The 27,645-nt window shown below is 38.9% G+C and overlaps 1 protein-coding gene across 2 annotated transcripts; it reads left to right on the forward strand.

Annotated features, from left to right (window-relative positions):
* The first annotated feature begins 4,512 nt into the window (after positions 1-4,512).
* Positions 4,513-20,382, forward strand: parm1 (prostate androgen-regulated mucin-like protein 1). 2 transcript variants are annotated; one of them, XM_061981069.2, is made up of 4 exons: positions 4,513-4,588; positions 13,127-14,596; positions 14,810-14,885; positions 19,935-20,382. In XM_061981069.2, the coding sequence occupies exons 1-4, from the start codon at positions 4,558-4,560 to the stop codon at positions 20,014-20,016; spliced, it is 1,659 nt and encodes a 552-aa protein (XP_061837053.2). In that variant the 5' UTR covers positions 4,513-4,557; the 3' UTR covers positions 20,017-20,382. The 2 variants fall into 2 exon arrangements, with proteins under 2 accessions (XP_061837053.2, XP_061837052.2); XM_061981068.2 differs by lacking the exon at positions 14,810-14,885.
* The last annotated feature ends 7,263 nt before the right edge of the window (positions 20,383-27,645 follow it).

Below are 27,645 nucleotides of genomic sequence, written 5' to 3' on the forward strand. Positions count from 1 at the left end.
CACACACATGCATCCACAAAAAATATACGCCACACACACATACCACACCCCCAATCCAACGCTCTTGACGCAAATCCCATAGGGGTGATGGAAGGATGGGCAGCGCCTGAAGAGCTGCATCCTTCCACCATGGCCCCCCACTCCCTCCCCTCTGTTGCTAGATATCTCGAGATGTACGTTGTAATATGTATATGTGCTTTGCTATGGAGGTTCTTTTCCCACTCCAGACTGGGCCCCCTTAGGAGCCCAGTCTAGATTGTATTTTTTTACTCATCCTGCCCCAGCGTTTACCTTTTTCCCATCTTTTACGGGGCGCCTTGTGGCGACCCATAAGCGTTCCTGTTCTGTAACCCTGTACACTGTTTGTTTGTCTAATCTTGAACAGGTTTGTGCTGAAAACAAAGTTGTGTTGTACTTGTGCAATGACAATAAAGACATACCTATCAAAAGTGGTAAAGGAATGGCTAAATCAGGCTAGAATTAAGGTTTTAGAATGGCCTTCCCAAAGTCCTGACTTAAACGATGGTGAAGAAACAAGTCCATGTCAGAAAACCAACAAATTTAGCTGAACTGCACCAATTTTGTCAAGAGGAGTGGTTAACAATTCAACCAAAAGCTTGCCAGAAGCTTGTGGATGGCTACCAAAAGCGCCTTATTGCAGTGAAACTTGCCAAGGGACATGTAACCAAATATTAACATGGTAACACTTTAGTATGGAGAACATAATCTAAGTAACAAAGACTTAATTTAGAGTTATTTGGACACTAGGGCAGTGGTTCTTAACCTTGTTGTAGGTACCGAAACCCTCCAGTTTCATACGCACATTCACCGAACCCTTCTTTAGTGAAAAATAAATGTTTTTTTTTTTTTTTTTTTCAAATTCAAGACAAAGTTATGTTTTTTTTAATAGTGCACAAAATGAGCCGTGCATGAACATCACCTTGTTCAAAGAACAAAACCAATACAGTGCATGAACTCACAACAAATTGCACACCTGCAAATCAGATGGAAAATTAGAGGGAACGTTGTTTGGGGGCATACTTGCCAACCCTCCCGGATTTTCCGGGAGACTCCCGAAATTCAGCGCCTCTCCCAAAAACCTCCCGGGACAAATTTTCTCCCCAAAATCTCCCGAAATTCAGGCGGAGCTGGAGGCCACGCCCCCTCCAGCTCCATGCGGACCTGAGTCCGCTTTCCCACAATATATACAAGGTGCCTGCCCAATCATTATAACTGTAGAATGATCGAGGGCGAGTTCTTGGTTTCTTATGTGGGTTTATTGTTAGGCAGTTTCATTAACGTCCTCCCAGCGCGGTAACAACACACAACAACAGCAGTCACGTTTTCATCTACCGTAAAGCAGTTCGTCTGCCGTAAACAGCAATGTTGTGACACTCTTAAACAGGACAATACTGCCATCAAGTGCATTTGATGAAAGCACTTTTGTGCGTGCCACACATCAATGCATCACAGAGAGGGTGTTCAGCATGGTTAGAAAAATAGTGACAGAGAATAGAACAAGGATGGACAATTCAACCCTTAACTCAAAAATGAGTAGATGAGTGTTATGTGTGTGTATATGTGTAAATAAATGAACACTGAAATTCAAGTATTTCTTTTATTTGTATATATATATATATACGTATATAATAAAAAAATATATATTTATAGCTAGAATTCACTGAAAGTCAAGTCTTTCTTATATATATATATATATATATATATATATATATATATATATATATATATATATATATATATATATATATATACATATATATGTATATATATGTGTATATATATATATATATATATATATATATATATATATATATATATATATATATATATATATATATATACGGCGTGGCGCAGTGGCAGAGTGGCCGTGCGCAACCCGAGGGTCCCTGGTTCAATCCCCACCTAGTACCAACCTCGTCATGTCCGTTGTGTCCTGAGCAAGACACTTCACCCTTGCTCCTGATGGGTGCTGGTTAGCGCCTTGCATGGCAGCTCCCTCCATCAGTGTGTGAATGTGTGTGTGAATGGGTAAATGTGGAAGTAGTGTCAAAGCGCTTTGAGTACCTTGAAGGTAGAAAAGCGCTATACAAGTACAACCCATTTATCATTATTATCATTTATATATACACATATATATATATATATATATATATATATATATATATATATATATATATATATATATATATATATATACAGATAAAAAAAAAATATTTATAGCTAGAATTCACTGAAAGTCAAGTCTTTCTTTTATATATATATATATATATATATATATATATATATATATATATATATATATATATATATATATATATATATATATATATATATATATATATACACAGATATATATATATATATATATATATATATATATATATATATATACAGATATATATATATATATATATATATATATATATATATATATATATATATATATATGTATGTGTGGGGGGAAAAAATCACAAGACTATTTCATCTCTACAGGCCTGTTTCATGAGGGGGGGTTCCCTCAATCATCAGGAGATGTTATTATATTATTATATATTATTATATATATATATATATATATATATATATATATATATATATATATATATATATATATATATATGAAATACTTGACTTGGTGAATTCTAGCTGTAAATATACTCCTCCCCTCTTAACCACGGCCCCAACCACACCCCCGCCCCCACCCCCACCCCCCACCTCCTGAAATCGGAGGTCTCAAGGTTGGCAAGTATGTTTGGGGGTATCTATAATACTTAGACTTAGACTTCCTTTTTACTGTCATTCAAATTTGAACTTTAAGTAGAGATACGCCGATAGGGAGAAGTTTTTATTTACACGATTGATTGATTGATTGATTGAATTAAACTTTTATTAGTAGATTGCACAGTACAGTACACATTCCGTACAATTGACCACTAAATGGTATCACCCGAATAAGATTTTCAACTTGTTTAATTAAGTCGGAGTCCACGTTAATTAATTCATGAGTCTGGTGTGTCTTGACCCTGTCATGTCTGTGTAATCATGTTTTGTTTTAGTCATGTTTTGTTTTGTTTAGTTATTGGACTCTTTAGTTTCTGGCTTTTCACTCCCTTGTCTTGTTTCCATGGTTACCCATTAGTTTCACCTGTTCAACGTTTGGACTCATTGTGCACTCTTGTTTGTCACCATAGCAACCCATTAGTTTTCACCTGTCACGTCACGCACCTGTTTCACGTTTTGAGTCACGCACCTGTTTTAGTTAATCATGTCTGCAGTATTTAAGTTCATTGTTTTCAGTTTGTCTTTCTGGCGACATCCCGCATTTATGCTTCTGCACACTCTCCACACACCCTTAAGACCCTTGCTGCTCTTTTTTCATGCCGGTTTCTCGTCCAAGTAAGTTTTCTTTATTCATGCCATAGTTTGCAAGTTTTGTTTAATTGTTCATAGTTTCTGCCTTTGTGCAAGTTTTGTGTTTATAGTCAAGTTTTGTACTTCCGCCCCTGTGCGCACCTTTTGTTTGATCCTTTTTTTTTTTGTAGTTATAGTGTTTAAATAAATCATGTACTCCCCTTCACGCCACGTATGGTCCAAATCTTTTGCACCTTGCGAGAACAAACCACGCCACAGTCCCAGTCGTGACAGACCGCTGCGACGGAGGCTCTGCCGAACCCCTGAGGCCAACTCACCGAACCCCTAGGGTTCGATCGAACACAGGTTAAGAACCACTGCACTAGGGGAACATATAAGGGTTAGGGTTAGGGTTACTAATAAGCAATAATTCTGAGGTTATTGAGGGAAGACTCTTAGTTAATGGCTTACTGGTTGTATAATAAGGCCATGCAGAATAAGGCATTAATAAGTACTTAATAATGACTAATTAAGATTACATTTGCATGTTAATAAGAAACTAATTAATGGTGAATATGTTCCCCATACTAAAGTGTTACCATTAACATTGCTGTATGTATACTTTTGACCCAGCAGATTTGGTCACACATAATAAATTCAATAAAGAACCAAACTTCATGAATGTTTTTTGTGACCAACAAGTATGTGCTCCAATCACACTATCACAAACAAATAAGAGTTGTAGAAATTATTGGAAACTCAAGACAGCCATAACACTATCTTTACAAGTGTATGTAAACTTTTGACCACGACTGTATATATTGTTAGTTAATTTGATTATGATTTTATTACTATGAGTTTTTCTATAATGTATAAATGTGTAAAAACAGTTTTGTTTTTATATTGCAATGACCAACTGCAATCCACAAACAACTGGTTTTACATGTTAATTTATTTGTATATATTTTAACCTCTTTTATAAATAGTAGAGATTGACACGTGTATCTTCTCCCATTCAGCAGTCTGTCATTTAAAAGTCTTAAATACATAAACTGACCCAGTTACTATCAAGAGGCCTCGCCCCCTACATGTGATAATCAGTTACCTACAGCCATACAAGCTGTGCACAGGAAACCGAAAGTTAGTAGGAAAGTTTTGCCCACACGACAAGACGGTGCAGCAGTGATGACGGCCCACCTGCAAACTCTTGCAACTTGTAAGTACATCTTTAAACACACTTTAGCACTTTTATGTATGACAATGTTCGGTGTCAATAGTGTGCTCAAGGTGCAACTTACAGAGGCACAAACAACAACTAAGGCGTGTGGTTCGAGACCTGCTCAATGTGTAGTTATTTGAGAAATAAATTAACCTTCCATTCATGAAAAACTGCTTAGCAACCTTAGAGAAATGGCTATAAAATGTATTTAGAAAAATCATATTGTTTATACTTCCACTATAAACCAAGTTTTTACTAATATATCGCTAATATGTCATGCTGTTTTTGTAATAATAGGCCCTATTTTAAACAATAAAAATACAAAATATCAAGAGTGGATTGTTATTGGAGCCTTATATTTAGAGATGTCCGATAATGGCTTTTTTGCCGATATCCGATATTCCGATATTGTCCAACTCTTAATTACCGATTCCGATATCAACCGATGCCGATATATACAGTCGTGGAATTAACACATTATTATGCCTAATTTTGTTGTGATGCCCCGCTGGATGCATTAAACAATGTAACAAGGTTTTCCAAAATAAATCAACTCAGGTTATGGAAAAAAAATGCCAACATGGCACTGCCATATTTATTATTGAAGTCACAAAGTGCATTATTTTTTTAACATGCCTCAAAATGGCAGCTTGGAATTTGGGACATGCTCTCCCTGAGAAAGCATGAGGAGTTTGAGGTGGGCGGGGTTGGGGGGAAGGGGGGGGTTTAGTTGGGGGAAGGGGGAAGGGGGGGTGTATATTTGTCAGGTTCAAACACTGATGACATCTATTAATCAGACAAGAAGCAAGGAGAGACAGAGTTCAATTTAGCTCATGGGGAGAACGCATGGAGCTGCACCATACTTGCCAACCCTCCCGGATTTTCCGGGAGACTCCCAAAATTCAGCGCCTCTCCCGAAAACCTCCCGGAAGAAATTTTCTCCCGAAAATCTCCCGGAATTCAGCTGGAGCTGGAGGCCACGCCCCCTCCAGCTCCATGCGGACCTGAGTCCAGTGTGCGCACACAAGGAGACGAAGCAGAAGAACGAGACCGTAGTCGAAGAGCGCAGGGGAGACACTTCTCCAGGGCCGATGTATGCTCGGGGCAACACCCTTCACCTTACCCGGCAGTGGGTCTCCACAGCGGACGACTTTAGGGTGAATGATGAGTCCAGCAATTAGTTGCAAATCTTGCTTTATTGATTGCTTGCACACAGCCAATCCAACACAAAACCAACTAGTCCCTCCCCGCACTCACGCTACCCCGCTCCCTCTCTTCTCTCGCCCACACACTCACTGACGTCACTCACCTCACATGCTGTCACCTATTAAAGGGCCACACACACACATACTCTACTCTCATAACACACAGTACAGTTAGTAGAACAACTGTGTTTTCATTACTGTGTATTTGATAGGTGCCATTGCCCGGGAATTGTATTGCATTGTACTTTCAAGTACAACAATGAGTAGATGAGTGTTATGTGTGTGTATATGTGTAAATAAATGAACACTGCAATTCAAGTATTTCTTTCATTTATATATATAATAAAATAAATATATATATATATAGCTAGAATTCACTGAAAGTCAAGTATTTCATACATGTATATATATATATATATATATATATATATATATATATATATATATAATGTCTTAATAAGGTTATCCAAAAAATAGTGCTCGATACCGTAGTAGAGCGCAATATATGTATGTGTGGGGAAAAAAATCACAAGACTATTTCATCTCTACAGGCCTGTTTCATGAGGGGGGGTACCCTCAATCATCAGGAGATTTTAATGGGAGCATTCGCATACCATGGTTTATATAGGGCACAGAGTGGGTGGGTACGGGCTGGCGTAGGGGCGTGGTGATTGGCTCATGTGTTACCTAGGAGGTGTTTCCGTCTATGGCGGCATGCTGTTACAATTTCGCTGCGCTTGTTGAGGGATGACAGGTCTGGACGGTAAATAATAAACAGTTTCTCTTTCAAGCATAGGTTGCATCTTTTATTACCACTATTGTAAGGTGTGCTGGATGCAAGAATTTGCCATGTTATTGAATATTCAACATTATTGTCTTTGAGGTCCCAAATGTGTTTGCTGAGTTCTGTGGTATTTCGCAGGTTTTTGTTCCTGAAAGAAGCCTTGTGATTGTTCCATCTGGTTTTGAATTCTCCCTCGGTTAATCCTACATATGTGTCGGATGTGTTAATGTCCTTGCGTATTACCTTAGATTGGTAGACAACTGATGTTTGTAAGCACCCCCCGTTGAGAGGGGGGTGCTTACAAACATCAGTTATTATTTACCGTCCAGACCTGTCATCCCTCAACAAGCGCAGCGAAATTGTAACAGCATGCCGCCATAGACGGAAACACCTCCTAGGTAACACATGAGCCAATCACCACGCCCCTACGCCAGCCTGTACCCACCCACTCTGTGCCCTATATAAACCATGGTATGCGAATGCTCCCATTAAAATCTCCTGATGATTGAGGGTACCCCCCCCTCATGAAACAGGCCTGTAGAGATGAAATAGTCTTGTGATTTTTTCCCACACATACATATATTGCGCTCTACTACGGTATCGAGCACTATTTTTTGGATAACCTTATTAAGACATATATATATATATATATATATATATATATATATATATATATATATATATATATATATATATATATATATATATATATATATATCAATGTTTATTTATATAGCCCTAAATCACAAGTGTCTCAAAGGGCTAAAGTCAAGTATTTCATACATATATATATATATATATATATATATATATATATATATATATATATATATATATATATATATATATATATATATATATGTATATGTATATATATATATCAATGTGTTTATTTATATAGCCCTAAATCACAAGTGTCTCAAAGGGCTGCACAAGCCACAACGACATCCTCTGTACAGAGCCCACATAAGGGCAAGGAAAAACTCACCCCAGTGGGACGTCGATGTGAATGACTATGAGAAACCTTGGAGAGGACCGCATATGTGGGTAACCCCCCCCCCCCCCCCCCCCCCCCCCCCCTAGGGGGGACCGAATGCAATGGATGTCGAGTGGGTCTGACATAATTTTGTGAGAGTCCATTCCATAGTGGATCCAACATAATAGTAAGAGTCCAGTCCATAGTGGGGTCAGCAGGAAACCATCCCGAGCGGAGACGGGTCAGCAGCGCAGAGATGTTCCCAACCGATGCACAGACGAGCGGTCCACCCCGGGTCTCGACTCTGGACAGCCAGCACTGCATCCATGGCCGCTTAGTCACAGTCTCGCCCTACGCTCTAAGGTACAGCTCCCACGTCCCTCTATTTATTCAGGTGTTCCCTAGTCAACATCACTGAGGCCACCTATATCATGCAAAGCAGGTCCAGGACGCACAATACGTGACGGAATGTGCTGGGGATCTTGTGATTTCGCCTTGTCTCCGCTTCGTCTGCGTGCTGTCGTCTTATCTGCGTTATAAATAAAATAAATGGGTTATACTTGTATAGCGCTTTTCTACCTTCAAGGTACTCAAAGCGCTTTGACACTATTTCCACATTCACCCATTCACACACACATTCACACACTGATGGCGGGAGCTGCCATGCAAGGTGCTAACCAGCAGCCATCAGGAGCAAGGGTGAAGTGTCTTGCCCAAGGACACAACGGACGTGACTAGGATGGTAGAAGGTGGGGATTGAACCCCAGTAACCAGCAACCCTCTGATTGCTGGCACGGCCACTCTACCAACTTCGCCACACGGCGTTGAGGTCCTTGTTATCTCTGCTTCGTCTGCGTGCTGTCGTCTTGTCTTCGTTGAGGTCCTTGAAGTCTTTGGCTGTTAACGGGCTAAAACAAAGACAACATCTGCGGCTGAGGCCACCCCTCAGACAAGAAGTTTCTTCCTTGCACAGATACAAAAGTCTAACTTGAGCACAATAGCTAATAACTATAGCAACGGACTTTAAGCATACTATAGTTGTGTGATAATATATATACATGATTATTCTAACAATATTGTAGCGTCCCGGAAGAGTTAGTGCTGCAAGGGGTTCTGGGTATTTGTTCTGTTGTGTTTATGTTGTGTTACGGTGCGGATGTTCTCCCGAAATGTGTTTGTCATTCTTGTTTGGTGTGGGTTCACAGTGTGGCGCATATTTGCAACAGTGATAAAGTTGTTTATACAGCCACCCTCAGTGTGACCTGTATGGCTGTTGACCAAGTATGCATTGCATTCACTTGTGTGTGTGTGTGAAAAGCCGTAGATATTATGTGACTGGGTCGGCACGCAAAGGCAGTGCCTTTAAGGTTTATTGGCGCTCTGTCCTTCTCCCTTTGGCCGTGTATCACTCCGCACAGCGGCATTTTAAAAAGTCATACATTTTACTTTTTGAAACCGTTACCGATAATTTCCGATATTACATTTTAAAGCATTTATCGGCCGATAATATCGGCAGTCCGATATTATCGGACATCTGTAATTATTAATTGTAACTGGTTTTTGGACTCCAGGGGAACTTGCACAAAGGGCCTGTTTGCAACTTGCTCAAAGTAAATTTTTTTCAAAATAAAATATTTAACTAAAACATCACCAGCTAGCTTATGTTACCATTTGCGGTTTAAGACAGGGGTGTCAAAGTCGTTTTCACTGAGGGCCACGTCGCAGTTATGTTTGGCCCCAGAGGGCCGCTTCTAACAGTTAAGTATTATTACACAATTTTTTGATGCATTTTAATAGTTTGTTGTTGTTTTTTTAACTAAAATGTGAAAAAATATGGTAAGTTGTGTCATGATCCGTGGTCCGGATCATGTTTTTGTTATGTTCCGCTAGTTTTAGACGCCAGTAGTTCCTGTTTTTGTGAACCCTTGTTTGTTTTAGTTACCATGGCGACTTATGATTTTCACCTGCCTCTGGTGTTCGGGACGCGCACCTGTTTCCAATCTAGAGACATTATTTAAGCCTGCCTTTGCCAGTCAGTCGTCCTGGCGTCATTGTTTGTCTCATGCCTGGACTACGTAAGTCGTGTTTATTTCATGCCACAGTTTCATAAGTCCTCTATGTCCATAGTCTATACTAAGTATTTACTTTAACTTCAGGTGCGATCAGCGTGTTGTGCTTTCGCCTTGTTTTCCGTTTTTGTACCTTTTTGAGTTTTGAGGTTTAAATCATGTTTTTACCTGCACGCCTTGTCCGGAATAGTCAGTTTGTCGTGACAAGTTGCAATAATTTCACCTCAAAATTTTGTGTATTTACTCTAAATGGGAAAAAAAAACAGTACTGCTGTTTTTATGGTGAAAAACAAAAAGGGCAGCTCAGTTGCCAGAATTTTACTGGAAATCATATGTATAAATAAATTACTGTAACTTATCTTACTAAACGTATTCTTTCTTTCTATTTTGGGAGAAAAAAAATATATGTGCTCCATGTAATCGCTAATTATGCTAACTTAAATATTGTCTAATTATGCAAAAATATATGATCAAACATTCAAACCATTTTTAAATTGATATAAATACTAATATTAGAGAAACGTAATATCGGAAATTATCGGTATCGGTTTCAAAAAGTAAAATGTATGACTTTTTAAAACGCCGCTGTACGGAGTGGTACACGTAGGGAGAAGTACAGAGCGCCAATAAACCTTAAAGGCACTGCCTTTGCGTGCCGGTCCAATCACATAATATCTACGGCTTTTCACAAACACAACTGAATGCAAATCATACTTGGTCAACAGCCATACAGGTCACACTGAGGGTGGCCGTATAAACAACTTTAACACTGTTACAAATATGCTCCACACTGTGAACTTACACCAAATAAGAATGACAAACCCATTTCGGGAGAACATCCGCACCGTAACACAACATAAACACAACAGAACAAATACCCAGAACCCCTTGCAGCACTAACTCTTCCGAGACGCTATAATATACACCTCCTACTACCTCCTACCCCCAAACCCCGCCCACCTCAACCTCCTCATGCTCTCTCAGGGAGAGCATGTCCCAAATTCCAAGCTGCTGTTTTGAAACATGTTAAAAAAAAATAATGCACTTTGTGACTTCAATAATAAATATGGCAGTGCCATGTTGGCATTTTTTTTTTCCATAACTTGAGTTGATTTATTTTGGAAAACCTTGTTACATTGTTTAATGCATCCAGCCGGGCATCACAACAAAATTAGGCATAATAATGTGTTAATTCCACGACTGTATATATCAGAGGTGGGACCAAGTCATTGTTTTGCAAGTCACAAGTAAGTCTCAAGTCTTTGCCTTCAAGTCCGAGTCAAGTCCCGAGTCAAGACAGGCAAGACCCGAGTCAAGTCCAAAGTCAAGACTGGAAAGTCTCAAGTCAAGTCCTAAGTCCTGCATTTTCAGTTTCGAGTCCTTTCAAGTCCTTTTAACCACAGACTAATATATTAACACAGATTGTGTATGCTTTTCAAACGCTGTATTTATTTATTAAAACAAGTGCATTTTAAATTGCAGGAAAGAAAATTGTGCTGACATTGCACTTTATAATAGCACTATTAACCAGTCATTTTAAACATTAACTCATTCCTTTACAGAACAAACACTTTGAAAAATAAAGTGCAAATGTACTTATTTGTACAAAAGTGTTAACATTGAAAAAACATGACATATACGTGAACATAACAAAAAAGTTGTACTTTTTATATGTCAGGGCCCTATGCTGCATTGCATTTGCAAAAGACCAAATTAGCCAAGAGTCTGTCAGTCATTTGTGCACGATGGGGGCGTAGTATGCTGCCACCATGGCTGAAAACTCGCTCCACTGGAGCACTGGAGGCAGGCACTGCCAAGACTCTCATGGCCACTCGGAACAGTGAAGGAAGAGTCTTCATGTTCAATGCCCAGAACAAAAGGGGGGAGAGAGTTGTTTTGGGTTGGTGCACTACTTGTAAGTGTATCTTGTGTTTTTTATGTTGATTTAATTAAAAAAAGAAAAAGAAAAAAAAAATTCTTGTGCGGCCCGATACCAATCGATCCACGGACCAGTACCGGGCCGCGGCCCGGTGGTTGGGGACCACTGAGGTAAACAACCAACATGTATGTCAGAAAGCTAGCTAAAACGGTACACATATTCATAATATAGTATACATTTTAACTGACCTTTATTTGACTATTTTTGTCTTTTTTTAGGTGGCTAAAATACTAGGTGCTGCTGACCGCCGTCTAACGTTACGTGTGATATATTGACTAACGTAACCCTGCTTAAAAAAAAATCACTGAACAAAAAGTATGAATAAGGTAGTGAACTGCAACAAATTCCCGTGTTTGCAATAACGTTATAACGTTAGCAGTGAGTTTACAGCCTCACTGATTTAACTACACAGCAAATAAAAGTCACGTTACTTAGCCAATAAACGTTATCTTTCATTCAAAACTTACCGTTCTTTGTGCAACTTCAAATGCCGGACGAAGTTGGAAGTTGTTGCCTCTCCATCAGTAATTTTCGAACCGCATGTGTTGCATACTGCAAACCGTTTTGTGTTGACCACCTCGTGATTTTTATACCCAAACAAAATTATTTTAGGTATCATTTTTTGTTCACTGGCGTGTGGTTTGGACATGTCTTCTTCGTTGGTTGTCCTGCAATTTGATTGGATGAATGCTGTGTGATGAAAACAAAGTAGATCTAATTTGATTGGCTGTTGTACTGAGAGCACACCAGCTGAGACACGCTGATAGACAAGTACACAATGAAAAATACGGAGCGCTCCCGAATAACTTTTTCATCTTTGGGTTTTGGGGAAAGTAGCAAGTCATGTCAAGTCATGTCAATTCAAAAGGCTCAAGTCCAAGTGAAGTCACAAGTCATTGATGTTAAAGTCTAAGTCGAATTGCAAGTCTTTTTACATTTTGTCAAGTCGAGTCTAAAGTCATCAAATTCATGACTCGAGTCTGACTCGAGTCCAAGTCATGTGACTCGAGTCCACACCTCTGGTATATATCGGTATCGGTTGATATCGGTATCGGTATTTAAGAGTTGGACAATATCGGAATATCGGATATCGGCAAAAAAGCCATTATCGGACATCTCTAACTAATAATAATGATTTCAAAGCAAGTTATCCATCAAATAGTGCAATGTAAAAGTTGCAATAAATTTCATGGTAAAATTGTGAAATTGACTGTGGTATTTACAGCATTTTTCTCTAAATGAAAAAATGTTTTACTTTTTTTTACTGTGCCGGTGCCATTTTGGCATTTACAGTAATACACCGAAAAATCTACAGTGGTTGATTTGCAGTAAAAAAAAAAAGCTAATTTGTGACTTGGAATTATAGACTTACTACTTTAACAAAAACTACTTTTCATCATACTACTTGTACAGTAACTATTTTTAAACTGTTATTTCATCTTCTGTGTGAACAAAGATTAGATTATCATATTGGTATCAGAGCATTCAATAAAATCTACCTTTACGAATTATTGTTAAATACATATTGAAATGACTTGAGCTTTCCTTTTTCTTAATTGCAGGTCTGCTGTTGTTTCATGGAACTTCCCAAACAGGCCTCACCAATAGCGCTGAAATCCAAACCAGAGCCGATTATGGCACGACCACCGCTTATCCAATCGTGGCTTCTGACACTGCCACCAGTTTCAAAACCATCCCCCGTCACCCGTCTGCTTCCCGAATTGACACCATTGCTGGATCTGAGATCGAGACCAATGTCACTACACAAACTGACCACAGTGTCACATTAAAAATTGACACCCCTTCCTCATCTGACACTACCCCTGTTTACCAAAGGGACAATAACACTGGATCTAGGATCATCTCCACTGTCGCTTCTGACGAAACGTCTTCTTCCCAAATGGATACCACCACTGGATCTGAAATTGAGACCACTGGCAAGGCAGTCACATTCGCAATCGACAACCCTTCCTTGTCTGACACAACCCGTGCTACCCAAACTGGCATCACCACTGGATCCGAAATCGACAAAACGGACACAACCCAAGCTTCGCAGACTGACACCACCACTGGATCCGAAATCGACAAAACGGACACAACCAAAGCTTCGCAAACTGAAACCACCACTGGATCCACAATCAACAAAACGGACACAACCCCAGCTTTGCAAACTGACACCACCACTGGATCCGAAATTGACAAAACGGACACAACCAAAGCTTCGCAAACTGAAACCACCACTGGATCCACAATCGACAAAACGGACACAACCCAAGCTTCGCAAACTGACACCACCACTGGATCCGAAATCGACAAAACGGACACAACCAAAGCTTCGCAAACTGAAACCACCACTGGATCCACAATCAACAAAACGGACACAACCCCAGCTTTGCAAACTGACACCACCACTGGATCCGAAATTGACAAAACGGACACAACCAAAGCTTCGCAAACTGAAACCACCACTGGATCAACAATCGACAAACCGGACACAACCCAAGCTTCGCAAACTGACACCACCACTGGATCCGAAATCGACAAAACGGACACAACCAAAGCTTCGCAAACTGAAACCACCACTGGATCCACAATCAACAAAATGGACACAACCCCAGCTTTGCAAACTGACACCACCACTGGATCCGAAATTGACAAAACGGACACAACCAAAGCTTCGCAAACTGACACCACCACTGGATCCACAATCGACAAAACGGACACAACCCAAGCTTCGCAAACTGACACCACCACTGGATCCACAATCGACAAAACAGACACAACCCCAGCTTTGCAAACTGACACTACCGCTGGATCTGAAATGGAGACCACGACCACTTCCCAAACCGACCACACTGTCACATTCACAACCGCCACCCCTTCCCAAACAGACACCACTGTCACAATCACTATTTCCACTCCCCACATTACTGCTTTATCAACAATTTCCACCAACAGCCCCCCCCTACCTAGTACCACTACCAGCGGCGGTGCACTACAGGAGGGTCTCAAGTACAAGGGTCTGAGCTCAGGTGTGTACCAAAATTGTCTTGCTGCAAATAGACATTGAAGACAGTGGTTGCCCCCAAAATAAAATCACTTACAGTAACGTTTTTCTTTTCAAATGTAACTTTGTGTTTGATCCTAGAGAAAAGCTTGACAAATCAATGAGTAGTTCTTATTTTTAGGGCTTTAAAATACCCATCCATCAATACAAATTATTTGCCTTTATTTCCCCTTTCCAGGAAGTATTGCAGCCATTCTATGCATGTTCGCAATATTGGCCATTCTGGTGTTTGGCGGTCTATACTACAAGTACCGGTAGGCACACTGTAAAAATGTATTTTACCAATGTCCTTATGGTATAGTTCACACACTATATCCATTTTTTGCAGTAATCACAGTATAAACTAACAACAGAACTAGGGGTGTCTCAATACTGTCAGGCTTGTCCCTGACAGTTTGACTGTGTTTTAGTTTTTCCTCTGTGTTTGTCTTAGTTTTCTGTCAGCGCTTTTATTTTGTCTTCATTTCCTGATTGTCTCCCTGAGTGCTGCTTCCCCTCAGCTGTGGCTGATTGGCACCTGGCCACACCTGGTGTCAATCAGCCAGCTGCTATTTAAACCTGCCTTCCCCTCCAGTCAGTGCTGGATTATTGTCATTGTCAATGTTCACTACTACCTGTCATAATACTTGTCATTGTAGCTCTGTCTACTTTTGTTCACTCTGCTCATGTCATAGTTCCTTCGTGTCACAGTAAGTGTTTTTGTTTCTTGTCGACAGTTAGCCTTTGTGCTATTTTAGTTCATAGCCAAGTTTGTTCTCCGCCTTGTGCGCGCCTTTTGTTTCTACCCTTCTGTTTTGTTTTTTTTGCTATAGTGTTAAATTAAATCATGTTTTCCTGTACAAAGCCTGCCATCTCTGCATCTTGGGGTTCGTCACCAATATACTCTGACAAATACTATACAGATATCGGAGCCTTGAGTATTGGCCGATACCGATTTTGATCCGATATATCAGCACGAATCATTTAGACTTTTTTTATTCTGTCGTGTGGAATGTTAGAAAAAGCTTAATCAATTGAAATGACTCAAATTTAAAAAAAAACATGAACATATTTAATATTAATCCCCCCAAAATGGATTAACTCGCTGGAATAAAAAAAAAACAATATAACATGCATCCATAAACGTGGACGCAAGTGAATAAGTGCAATATATTTATCTGTACAGTAATCTATTTATTTATTTATATATATTTATTTATTTTATATATATATTTATATATTATTTATATATATTTATTATTTATATATATGCACCTTATTGCTTTTTTATCCTGCACTACCATGAGCTTATGTAACACAATTTCGTTCTTATCTGTGCTGTAAAGTTCATATTTGAATGACAATAAAAAGGAAGTCTAAGTCTAAGTCTAAGTCTAATGGACTCATGCAGTCTTTAAGTTAAAGTGGTATGATAATTGTTTTGATGACACCTAGTGGTCAAATTAATTCATTAAATTAAGGTAATTATACACGTTTGTTAGTGAATACTTTCTACGACGCTTCAGCCTTGGAGACTTTGTATCTGTACTAGGGTTGTACGCATACTTGCCAACCTTGAGACCTCCGATTTTGGGAGGTGGGGGGGGGCGTGGTCAGGGGACGTGGTTGGGGGCGTGGTTAAGAGGGGAGAAGTGTATTTACAGCTAGAATTCACCAAGTCAAGTATTTCATATATATATATATATGTAAGATATACTTGACTTTCAGTGAATTCTAGCTATACATATATATATATATATATATATATATATATATATATATATATATATATATATATATATATATATATATATATAAGAGAAATATTTGAATTTCAGTGTTCACTTATTTACACATATATTTTATTTATTTTTTTATTAGCCTTTATTTAACCAGGTAAAATCCCATTGAGATCAAAGTTCTCTTTTCCAAGGGAGACCTGGCCAAGAGGGCAGCAGCAAGGTTACATTAAAAACAGTAAACAAATACATAAAACATCACATTTACAACATTAAAACTTGCTCACATGACACATGTGCATACAGACAAGGTAGACTGCAGTCCTTTCACAGAAGCTTTAAACTCATTCAGCATAACTAGGGTTTGAAGTTTAATGTTCGATTGTAGGTTATTCCAAGCCTTCGGTGCTGAAAACCTAAAACCTATACACACCCATAACACTCATCTACTCATTGTTGAGTTAAGGGTTGTCCATCCTTGTTCTATTCTCTGTCACTATTTTTCTAACCATGCTGAAGACCCTCTCTGATGATGCATTCTGCTCCGTCTCCTTGTTGTGTGCACAGTTGTGCACTGCACTCTCTAAAAGCTGTAGATGTTAATGTCACATATGCATGTACAGTAGATGGCAGTATTGTCCTTTTTAAGAGTGTCACAACATTGCTGTTTACGGCAGACGAACTGCTTTACGGTAGACGAAAACGTGACTGCTGTTGTTGTGTGTTGTTACTGGGAGGACGTTAATGAAACTGCCTAACAATAAACCCACATAAGAAACCAAGAACTCGCCCTCCATCATTCTACAGTTATAACGTGATTGGGCAGGCAAGCTGTTATATTGTGGGAAAGCGGACGTGAAAACAGGCTGTCGACATGTCACTCAGGTCCACCTGAATTTCGGGAGATTTTCGGGAGAAAGTTTGTCCCGGGAGGTTTTCGGGAGAGGCGCTGAATTTCGGGAGTCTCCCGGAAAATCCGTGAGGGTTGGCAAGTATGGTTGTACGGTATACCGATACTAGTATAGTATTGCGGTACTAATGAATAAAAAACGGTAATCCTCGCCTCCATGGCGACAAATAAAGTATGTTTCTTACAAGTATCATCCCTGCAGGACGAGGAATAGCTAAACATGCTTCACTACACACCGTAAGAGGATACGATAGCTCACCGGCATCACAATGTAAACAAATGCCATGGGGGGGATCTACACCTGACATCCACTGTAATGATACCAAGTACAAGAGCGTATCTAGTCAATACTACTATGATTACATCAATATTTTTTATCCTCACAAAATCTTTTATTCATATCATATTCATAAATTCAGGAAATACGTCCCTGGATACATGAGAACTTAAATTATTACCATTGTATGATCCTGTAACTACTTGGTATCGTATCGATACCTACATTTGTGGTATCATCCAAAACTAATGTAAAGTATCAAACAGCAGAAGAATACATGATTATTACATTTTAACAGAAGTGTAGATAGAACATGTTGAAACGGAAAATAAGCAGATATTAACAGTAAATGAAGAAGTAAAATAATAATCGATTTTTACAGCTTGTCCTTTATAATTTTGACAAAATAATAGAATGACAAATGACACAATATGTTACTGCATATGTCAGCAGACAAATTAGGAGCCTTTGTTTGCTTACTAATAAAAGAAAAGTTGTCTAATATGTTCACTATTTTATTTAAAGACAAAATTGTTCTTCGATTGCAATAATAAACATATGTTTAATGTACCCTCAGATTTTTTGTTAAAATAAAGCCAATAGTGCCCTTTTTTGTGGTCCCCTTTATTTAAAAAAGTATCGAAAGTTATCGAAATACATTTTGATACCGGTACCAAAATATTGGTTTCGAGACAACCCTAATCTGTACTATAAGTAATATGCAACTATAATTATTTGATGCATGTTTAAAATTGACAAATGCCTTGTTTTAGACTGCAATATTGTTTAATTAAGGACACGTATTACAAATCAGCTGTTGTGTAGCTGCTCGCTCCTAGTAGCCTATTGCCTACCAGGTTCACCTTCTATACATTACTTGACTAAAATACAAGAAAACTTCAACATTGTCTGCTTATTGGAGGAAATTGAGCTGTTAACTGGCTGTCCAGCTTTGCACAACTGACCTAACAGCAGAACTGCTATATTACAAAACCCAAAACCGGTGAAGTTGGCACGTTGTGTAAAACGTAAATAAAAACAGAATACAATTATTTGCAAATCCTTTTCAACTTATATTCAATTGAATAGACTGCAAAGACAAGATACTTAAGTTCGAACTGGTAAACGTTGTTATTTTTTGCAAATATTAGCTCATTTGGAAATTGATGCCTGCAACATGTTTCAAAAAAGCTGGCACAAGTGGCAAAAAAAGACTGAGAAAGTTGAGGAATGCTCATCAAACACTTATTTGGAACATCCCACAGGTGAACAGGCTAATTGGGAACAGGTGGGTGCCATGATTAGGTATAAAAGCAGCTTCCATGAAATGTTCAGTCATTCACAAACAAGGATGGGGCGAGGGTCACCACTTTGTGAACAAATGCGTGAGCAAATTGTCCAACAGTTTAAGAACAACATTTCTCAACGAGCTATTGCAAGGAATTTAGGAATTTCACCATCTAAGGTCCGTAATATCATCAAAAGGTTCAGAGAATCTGGAGAAATCATTGCACGTAAGAGATGATATTATGGACTTTCGATCCCTCAGGCGGTATTGCATCAAAAACCGACATCAGTGTGTAAAGGATATCACCACATGGGCTCAGGAACACTTCAGAAATCCACTGTCAGTAACTGCAGTTTGTCGCTACATTTGTAAGTTCAAGTTAAAACTCTACTATGCAAAGCCAAAGCCATTTATCAACAACACCCAGAAACGCCGCTGGTTTCGCTGGGCCCGAGCTCATCTAAGATGAACTGATACAAAGCGGAAAAGTGTTCTGTGGTCTGACGATTCCACATTTCACATTGTTTTTAGAAATTCTTGGACGTCGTGTACTCCACAACAAAGAGGAAAAGAACCATCCGGATTGTTCTAGATGCAAAGTTGAAAAGCCAGCATCTGTGATGGTATGGGGGTGTATTAGTGCCCAAGGCATGGGTAACTTACACATATGTGAAGGCACCATTAATGCTGAAAGGTACATACAGGTTTACTGAGTGTTGAAAAAAGGAAAGGCCATGTAACACAGTGGTAAAAATGCCCCTGTGCCAACATTTTTGCAATGTGTTGCTGCCATTAAATTCTAAGTTAATGATTGTTTGCAAAAAAAAAATACTTTTCTCAGTCCAAACATGCAGTCTATTCAATTGAATATAAGTTGAAAAGGATTTGCAAATCATTGTATTCTGTTTTTATTTACGAATTACACAACGTGACAACTTCACTGGTTTTGAGTTTTGTAGATGCAAGTCGACATAATACAAAACTTGTTTTAGGTTTTTTTTTGCTGATAATCGGACATTGGTCCATTCAGATCTGGACACCCCTGATTAGATTGTTCTAATGCAAATTGCTTTGTTGACACATGTCCTTTACCTCTGAATGTGCTTACAGGCAACCATCCTACGGGTCTCTGGAGAGCAACAATGCCTTCAGCAGCTTTGGGAACTTCAGTAATCCCATGTATGACCCTTAAACCTGCCGACCTGACAAGTGACTTCCACTTCCAAGACCTCTCAGTACTGAAGGAGTTTTTTAAGTGTGCTTGTAAGTGTGTGTTGCAAATCTCTTGCTAGTCATTATATCTACCTATACCCGTACCCGAGAGTCTGATTGCACTGAACAGCCTCCTAGAAGGAGGCCTTAATGACAAGCTACTACAGTACATGTACTACATTGTCCTGTTCAATTTTAGTCGCTATTAACGAGTGTTTTATTTATAGTTTGCGTTATGTGCTATGCTTTGACGTTCATGATGCAGTTATTTTTCTTTTGATATGTAGGCTGATAGAGTTTGTGTGAGTTGTGTTCGAGTGCATAATTAAAGGGGAACTGCACTTTTTTTGGAATTTTTCCTATCGTTCACAATCATTATGAGAGACAAGAACACCAAATGGTGGGGGATTTTAAAGATGATTAAAAAAACGTGTTAAAGATGTGACACCTTCAAAGCCCTTTAAAACGACTTCTAAACCAGGGGTCCCGCATTGGGTTAAAAAATGTGGCTATGGTAAATTGAAAAAACTCTACCACTGTTTTTTTTTTTTACGGGAAATTGTGTCGACTGAGCTGCCAGTGTTATTATTGTAAGATCTATGGTTGCTATTCGTCAGGTTCAAACACTGATGACATCTATTAAACAGACAAGAAGCAAGGAATTACGCAGAGACAGAATTCAATTTAGCTCATTGAGGAGAAACGTCTGGGCTGTACTCAATGTACAGTCTTCCACCACGCTCTGACGAAAGGTTGTACGCCTCCTCTTTTATTTGGACTTTCCCTGATTACATGGCAACAGCTGTTTCTAAAGGGAAGGGGGGTCGTAAACAGCCGTCACCTTTGGTTACAACAAAACAGTTCAAAGAAAAGGTGCCTGGAGGGGGGTCAGGTCCTGCTTCCTCTCCGCTTTGTAGATATCGGGTCAAGACATAATCTTCCTGTGGATTACAATAGATTAAAGAAACCGACACCTTCATGTTGCTTCCCATCCTACACAGTGGCGTTTTACAAGCTTTTTAATTGGTAAGATCAAAGACAGCTTTTGTCTGCTCGCCGGGAACTCATTGAAACACAAAGTTGTGTGATAACTTAGATACAATTATTCTGACACTATTTTTACTGTTAATGGTAAAACAGTATCACCGTTTTTTTTAACGGTAAAAAATGTTCATCTCAGTTGTCAGAGTAAAATAAAAACAATGGTAAAGTTTTTCCATTTACCGTAATATGTTGCAAAAAACACTGTACATTGTATAGTAAAATTCTAGTGATTGAGTTGCTAGTTTTTACTGTAAAAATTAGGGATGTCCGATAATGGCTTTTTGCCGATATCCAATATTCCGATATTGTCCAACTCTTTAATTACCGATACCGGTATCAACCGATGCCGATATCAACCGATGTATGCAGTCGTGGAATTAACACATTATTATGCTTAATTTGGACAACCAGGTATGGTGAAGATAAGGTGCTTTAAAAAAAATAAAAAAAAATAAGATAAATACATTAAAAACATTTTCTTGAATAAAAAAGAAAGTAAAACAATATAAAAACAGTTACATAGAAACTAGTAAGTAATGAAAATTAGTCAAATTAACTGTTAAAGGTTAGTACTATTAGTGGACCAGCAGCACGCTTATGGACTGTATCCCTTGCAGAGTGTATTGATATATATTGATATATAATGTAGGAACCAGAATATTAATAACAGAAAGAAACAACCCTTTTGTGTGAATGAGTGTGAATCAGTGTAAATGGGGGAGGGAGGTTTTTTGGGTTGGTGCACTAATTGTAAGTGTATCTTGTGTTTTTTATGTTGATTTAATAAAAAAAAAAAATAATAATAAACCCGGTACTGATAATTAAAAAAAAACGATACCGATAATTTACGATATTACATTTTAACGCATTTATCGGCCGATAAACAGTAAAAATATATTATTTATTTTTTACAGTGTATGTAAAAAATATATATAATAATCAAATGCATAAGCAAATTTATATATCATTCTTTGTTACTGAGGACAGTCATAATTACAACGTGGCCCCTCAATTAAAATGAGTTTGACAACCCTTCACCATAGAACTGGCATCCAATGTTATTAAAGGGGAACATTATCACAATTTCAGAAGGGTTAAAACCATTAAAAATCAGTTCCCAGTGGCTTATTTTATTTTTCTAAGTTTTTTTCAAAATTTTACCCATCACGCAATATCCCTAAAAAAAAGCTTCAAAGTGCCTGATTTTAACCATCGTTTTATACACCCGTCCATTTTCCTGTGACGTCACATAGTGATGCCAACACAAACAAACATGGCGGATAGAACAGCAAGCTATAGCGACATTAGCTCGGATTCAGACTCGGATTTCAGCGGTTTAAGCGATTCAACAGATTACGCATGTATTGAAACGGATGGTTGTAGTGTGGAGGCAGGTAGCGAAAACGAAATTGAAGAAGAAACTGAAGCTATTGAGTCATATCGGTTTGAACCGTATGCAAGCGAAACCGACGAAAACGACACGACAGCCAGCGACACGGGAAAAGCGAGGACGAATTTGGCGATAGCCTTCTAACCAACGATTGGTATGTGTTTGTTTGGCATTAAAGGAAACTAACAACTATGAACTAGGTTTACAGCATATGAAATACATTTGGCAACAACATGCACTTTGAGAGTACAGACAGCCCAATTTTCATCAATTAATATATTCTGTAGACATACCCTCATCCGCTATCTTTTCCTGAAAGCTGATCTGTCCAGTTTTGGAGTTGATGTCAGCAGGCCAGAGAAGCTAGGGTCGATATTCTTCTCTTGATCATCTTCGGTGGCATAAGGGACGGTGTGAGCCAAGTCATCCAGGGGATTTAGCTCGCTCGTCTGCGGGAACAAACTGCCGCCATTGCTTGCCGTGCTACCGAGGTTCTTTGTCCCTGAATTGCTCACACACTCCGGCAGATTCAATGGGGGTCTGGCGGCAGATTTCTTTGACTTTATCGTTGGAAATGCATCTGCTTTGAGTTTCGCAGGATATCCACACATTCTTGCCATCTCTGTCGTAGCATAGCTTTCGTCGGTAAAGTGTGCGGAACAAACGTCCAATTTCTTGCCACTTTCGCATCTTTGGGCCACTGGTGCAACTTGAATCCGTCCCTGTTCGTGTTGTTACACCCTCCGACAACACACCGACGAGGCATGATGTCTCCAAGGTACGGAAAACAGTCGAAAAAACGGAAAATAACAGAGCTGATTTGACTCGGTGTTTGTAATGTGTTTGAGAAAATGGCGGATTCCTTCCCGATGTGACGTCACGTTGTGACGTCATCGCTCCAAGAGCGAATAATAGTAAGGCGTTTAATTCGCCAAAATTCACCCATTTAGAGTTCGGAAATCGGTTAAAAAATATATGGTCTTTTTTCTGCAACATCAAGGTATATATTGACGCTTACATAGGTCTGGTGATAATGTTCCCCTTTAACAAAAGTATAGATTTTAAATGGAGAATCGTTTTTTTATCAAGAATTCTGGATGCAATCGTTACTCGAATCGAGAATCGAAACGAATCGTGCCAAAAGATTCACAGCCCTAGTGAAATGTAGTTAAAATACAATGTTTTGTATAGTGAACTGGGATACAACTGGAACACCATGGGATTGTCTTTTTGGATTTTAATGTTGCACATGATGTGTTGCAGTCAGTTGTACACGGTGTAGAGTACAGGAGTTCTCTCAAATGACAAACGGAGTTAACAGGACAGTTAAAGAGCCCACCAATGATACACAAACCTGTGACTTATTACTTTCTCAGAACATCATACTCATCGACCAAAGTGGACCAAATCGAATATTTATTTCTACTTTTTTGTTTGCCAGTAAAATGTAATATTTATCAGACTGCAGTAAAAATGTGCTTCGATAAAGTGAAAACAAAGAAAGTTACCCGGATTCCATAAATGAACAAGGAAGTCGGTACTGCACGAGAAAACCTGGACGCTAAATATCAGCGTGATTTCTGCCATGGAACATTTTGTAGTGTCGTGTTAGTCTTCCAGCCGTGCGTAGCGTTTCGACTGGTGTGGATTCTTCATTTATCACTTCAAGTAGCATTTGTAAGTTTTGCAACATAGGATAGGATAGCATAGGACTTTATTGTCATTGCACAAGTACACCGAAACTATGTTTTCAGCTCAAGCCCGTTCAAGATTAAAAAAACAAACAGTGTACAGGTTTACAGAACAGGAACGCTGATGGGTCGCCTTGGTAAAAGATAAGAAAAAGGTAAAACGCTGGGGAAGAAGATGAGTAAAAAAATACAATCTAGACTGGGCTCCTAAGGGGGCCTAGTCTGGAGTGGGAAAAAACTTCCATGCAATGCACACATAAACACGTTACATTTAATCACGACAAATCGCAACAGAGGGGCGGGGAGTTGGGGCCCTGGAGGTCGACTGCTGCTATGAAGCGCTGCCAGTCGACCATCACCCCGAGGGGAAACAAGCGGTGGTGGGGTGGGGGAGGGGGTGTGTGTGTGTATGTGTAAACAATGTATGATTTTTTAAAACGCCGCTGTGTATACGGATGTAGGTAGAAGTACAGAGCGCCAATAAACCTTAAAGGCACTGCCTTTGCGTGCCGGCCCAGTCACATAATATCTACGGCTTTTCACACACACAAGCGAATGCAAGTCATACTTGGTCAACAGCCATACAGGTCACACTGAGGGTGGCCGTATAAACAACTTTAACACTGTTACAAATATGCGTCACACTGTGAACCCACACCAAACAAGACTGTGTCACGTGGGGGGTCGCATATTCATGCGGGATCGTTCCTTCAGTGCACAACACGGACACTCCGGACAAAGACGTGAAGGTAAGAGATGATTTAATTACATAAATCATAGGCAAACAGAAAACAATCAAAAGAAAAGCGTGCCGAACGCACGGGAAGCTAAGGCTAAACTTAGCACAGGACTCAGGAACATGAAAACAAACCAACGTGATTGTAACTTACCGCAAACAAGGAGCACAGGACGAGTGAACAGAAAGGCAGGCTTAAATAGTGTCAGTGATGGAAAACAGGTGCGCGTCGGGAACACAAGCGGCAGGTGAAAATAATAAGTAACCATGGTGACGAAACAAACTCACAGGTGCACAAGCAATAACAAAAGGAGTCCACAACTAACCAAACATAACTAAACAAAACATGATCCGGACCACGGATCATGACAGACTGACAAACACATTTCGGGAGAACATCCGCACCGTAACACAACATAAACACAACAGAACAAATACCCAGAACCCCTTGCAGCACTAACTCTTTCGGGACACTACAATATACACCCCCGCCACCCCCTAACCCCCCCCCCCCCCCTCCACCTCAACCCCGCCCACCTTAACCTCCTCATGCTCTCTCAGGGAGAGCATGTCCCAAATTCCAAGCTGCTGTTTTGAGGCATGTTAAAAAAAAATAATGCACTTTGTGACTTCAATAATAAATATGGCAGTGCCATGTTGGCATTTTTGTTCCATAACTTGAGTTGATTTATTTTGGAAAACCTTGTTACATTGTTTAATGCATCCAGCGGGGCATCAAAATTAGGCATAATAATGTGTTAATTCCACAACTGTATATATCGTATCGGTTGATATCGGAATCGGTAATTAAGAGTTGGACAATATCGGCAAAAAAGCCATTATCGGACATCTCTACTAAGAAAATAAGTGTAGGACGTGTTGTGTGCTTTGAAAATGGCAACAACACAACTCTATCAGTGTGAATTGAATATTTAGGTGCAAGCACAAAACCTTTATTAAGGCGTTTCGTCAATGTGAAGACCTGGTAAGTACCGAACAGACAAAAACCAGAGAATGAGATAATACAGTATTATATGCTCACAGATGCAACCTTGTTGTTGTTTGAGCCCACTCCCACTTCTTAAGGTGTCAGTCACATGCAGGATTGTGCAGGAATGAGGCAAAAATACATTCTGATTTACTGTCGTTGTGTATGTGACAAGTTCTCAATGACTGTACTGATTCTTAAGCAACACTTGTGACAGGAAGTGTCATATGTTGATAAAAGTGAATAAGAGGAAGTGGTTTATTGTCGTGAGATAAACATAGAGTGTGTGTGTGCGTGCGTGCGTGCGTGCGTGCGTGCGTGCGTGTGTGTGTGTGTGTTCTTGTATTACTACCTTCTTGAGACATCAACAAGGAACAGTACCGTAAATATGAGGACTGATGAACAAGTTAGGACATAAATCATGGTCCCAATACGGAAAACCATTGCATCTGATAGAGAATGTCTCATTTGCACCCCTGGTGGTGAAATCTATCAAAATTAGGGTGGTCCCAAAAAGGAGGGGTTTTCAAATTGACTGTGTGTCGGTTTTAAAAGTGCTCCCCCTCTGGTCAACATATGAAATAACAAGTGTGTGTAAAAATTCGAAGTGCTCCCCCTCTGGCCAACATATGTAATAACAAGTGTGCGTAAGAAATTGAAATGCGGCCCCTTTGGCCAAAATTTCAAATACATAAATATGTATATAGAGACATATTGTCATAACTTGAAGTAAATAATGAAGATTAAAAACCAAATACACACAAAAATAAAAATAATACAAATTAACTAAAAGCAGTCTTTTTCTCACAATGTGTCGACTTCTTTCTTATAAAATTGAAAACAATTTCTCATATTCTTTCTGTTTCTGTAATATAGCAATATTTTCTCGAAAAATTATTACTTTTATATTTAAAATTATTACTTTTTAAAGCAAAATGGTGACATTTGTCACATAAAATTCTGACTTGTATCACAATATTGCAAATGTTTGTGTTGTTCTTGTAAAATAGTAGCATTTTTTGAGTAAAATGATGACTTTTGTCATAATTTTGCAAAGTAAAATTCTGATTATTATTATTATAATATTGCTAAAATTTTAAAGTGTTCTTATGCAATTGTGACTTTTGTCGAGTAAAATGACGACTCTTTTCATGAATTTGCCAAAATGTTAAGCTTTTCTTGTAAAATTGCGACTGTTATTGAGTAAAATTCCAACTTTTATCATAATATTGCACAAATGTTCAGTTTTTCTTGTAAAATGTTGACTTGCGTTGAGTAAAATTACGACTTTTATTATAATACTGCCAAAATTCAAAGTTTTTCTTGTAAAATTGCGACTGTTATTGAGTAAAATTCCAACTTTTATCATAATATTGCACAAATGTTCAGTTTTTCTTGTAAAATGTTGACTTGCGTTGAGTAAAATTACGACTTTTATTATAATACTGCCAAAATTCAAAGTTTTTCTTGTGAAATTCCAAGTCCGATTTTTTTATATTTGCATAGTATGTATACATTATTAATGTTGTAAATACAAATCTTCATATATCTAGAAAGGGTGGTCCTAAAGAGGTAAGCATTTTTCGGCAGTCTCAAGAAGGTAAAACATATAAGAATGTGTGTGTGTGTGTGTGTGTGTGTGTGTGTGTGTGTGTGTGTGTGTGTGTGTGTGTGTGTGTGTGTGTGTGTGTGTGTGTGTGTGTGTGTGTGTGTGTGTGTGTGTGTGTGTGTGTGTGTGTGTGTGTGTGTATGTGTGTGTG

The sequence above is a fragment of the Nerophis lumbriciformis genome, linkage group LG20 (assembly GCF_033978685.3).
Source record: "Nerophis lumbriciformis linkage group LG20, RoL_Nlum_v2.1, whole genome shotgun sequence".
Lineage (NCBI taxonomy): Eukaryota > Metazoa > Chordata > Actinopteri > Syngnathiformes > Syngnathidae > Nerophis > Nerophis lumbriciformis.

What these genes read in the sequence shown, in the direction of transcription:
- parm1 (XM_061981068.2), top strand. Translation starts at nt 4,558, where the DNA reads ATGACGGCCCACCTGCAAACTCTTGCAACTT. An exon ending in CCTGCAAACTCTTGCAACTT is followed by an intron (nt 4,589 to 13,126) that starts GTAAGTACATCT and finishes TCTTAATTGCAG; the next exon opens with GTCTGCTGTTGTTTCATGGA. An exon ending in GTACAAGGGTCTGAGCTCAG is followed by an intron (nt 14,597 to 19,934) that starts GTGTGTACCAAA and finishes ATGTGCTTACAG; the next exon opens with GCAACCATCCTACGGGTCTC.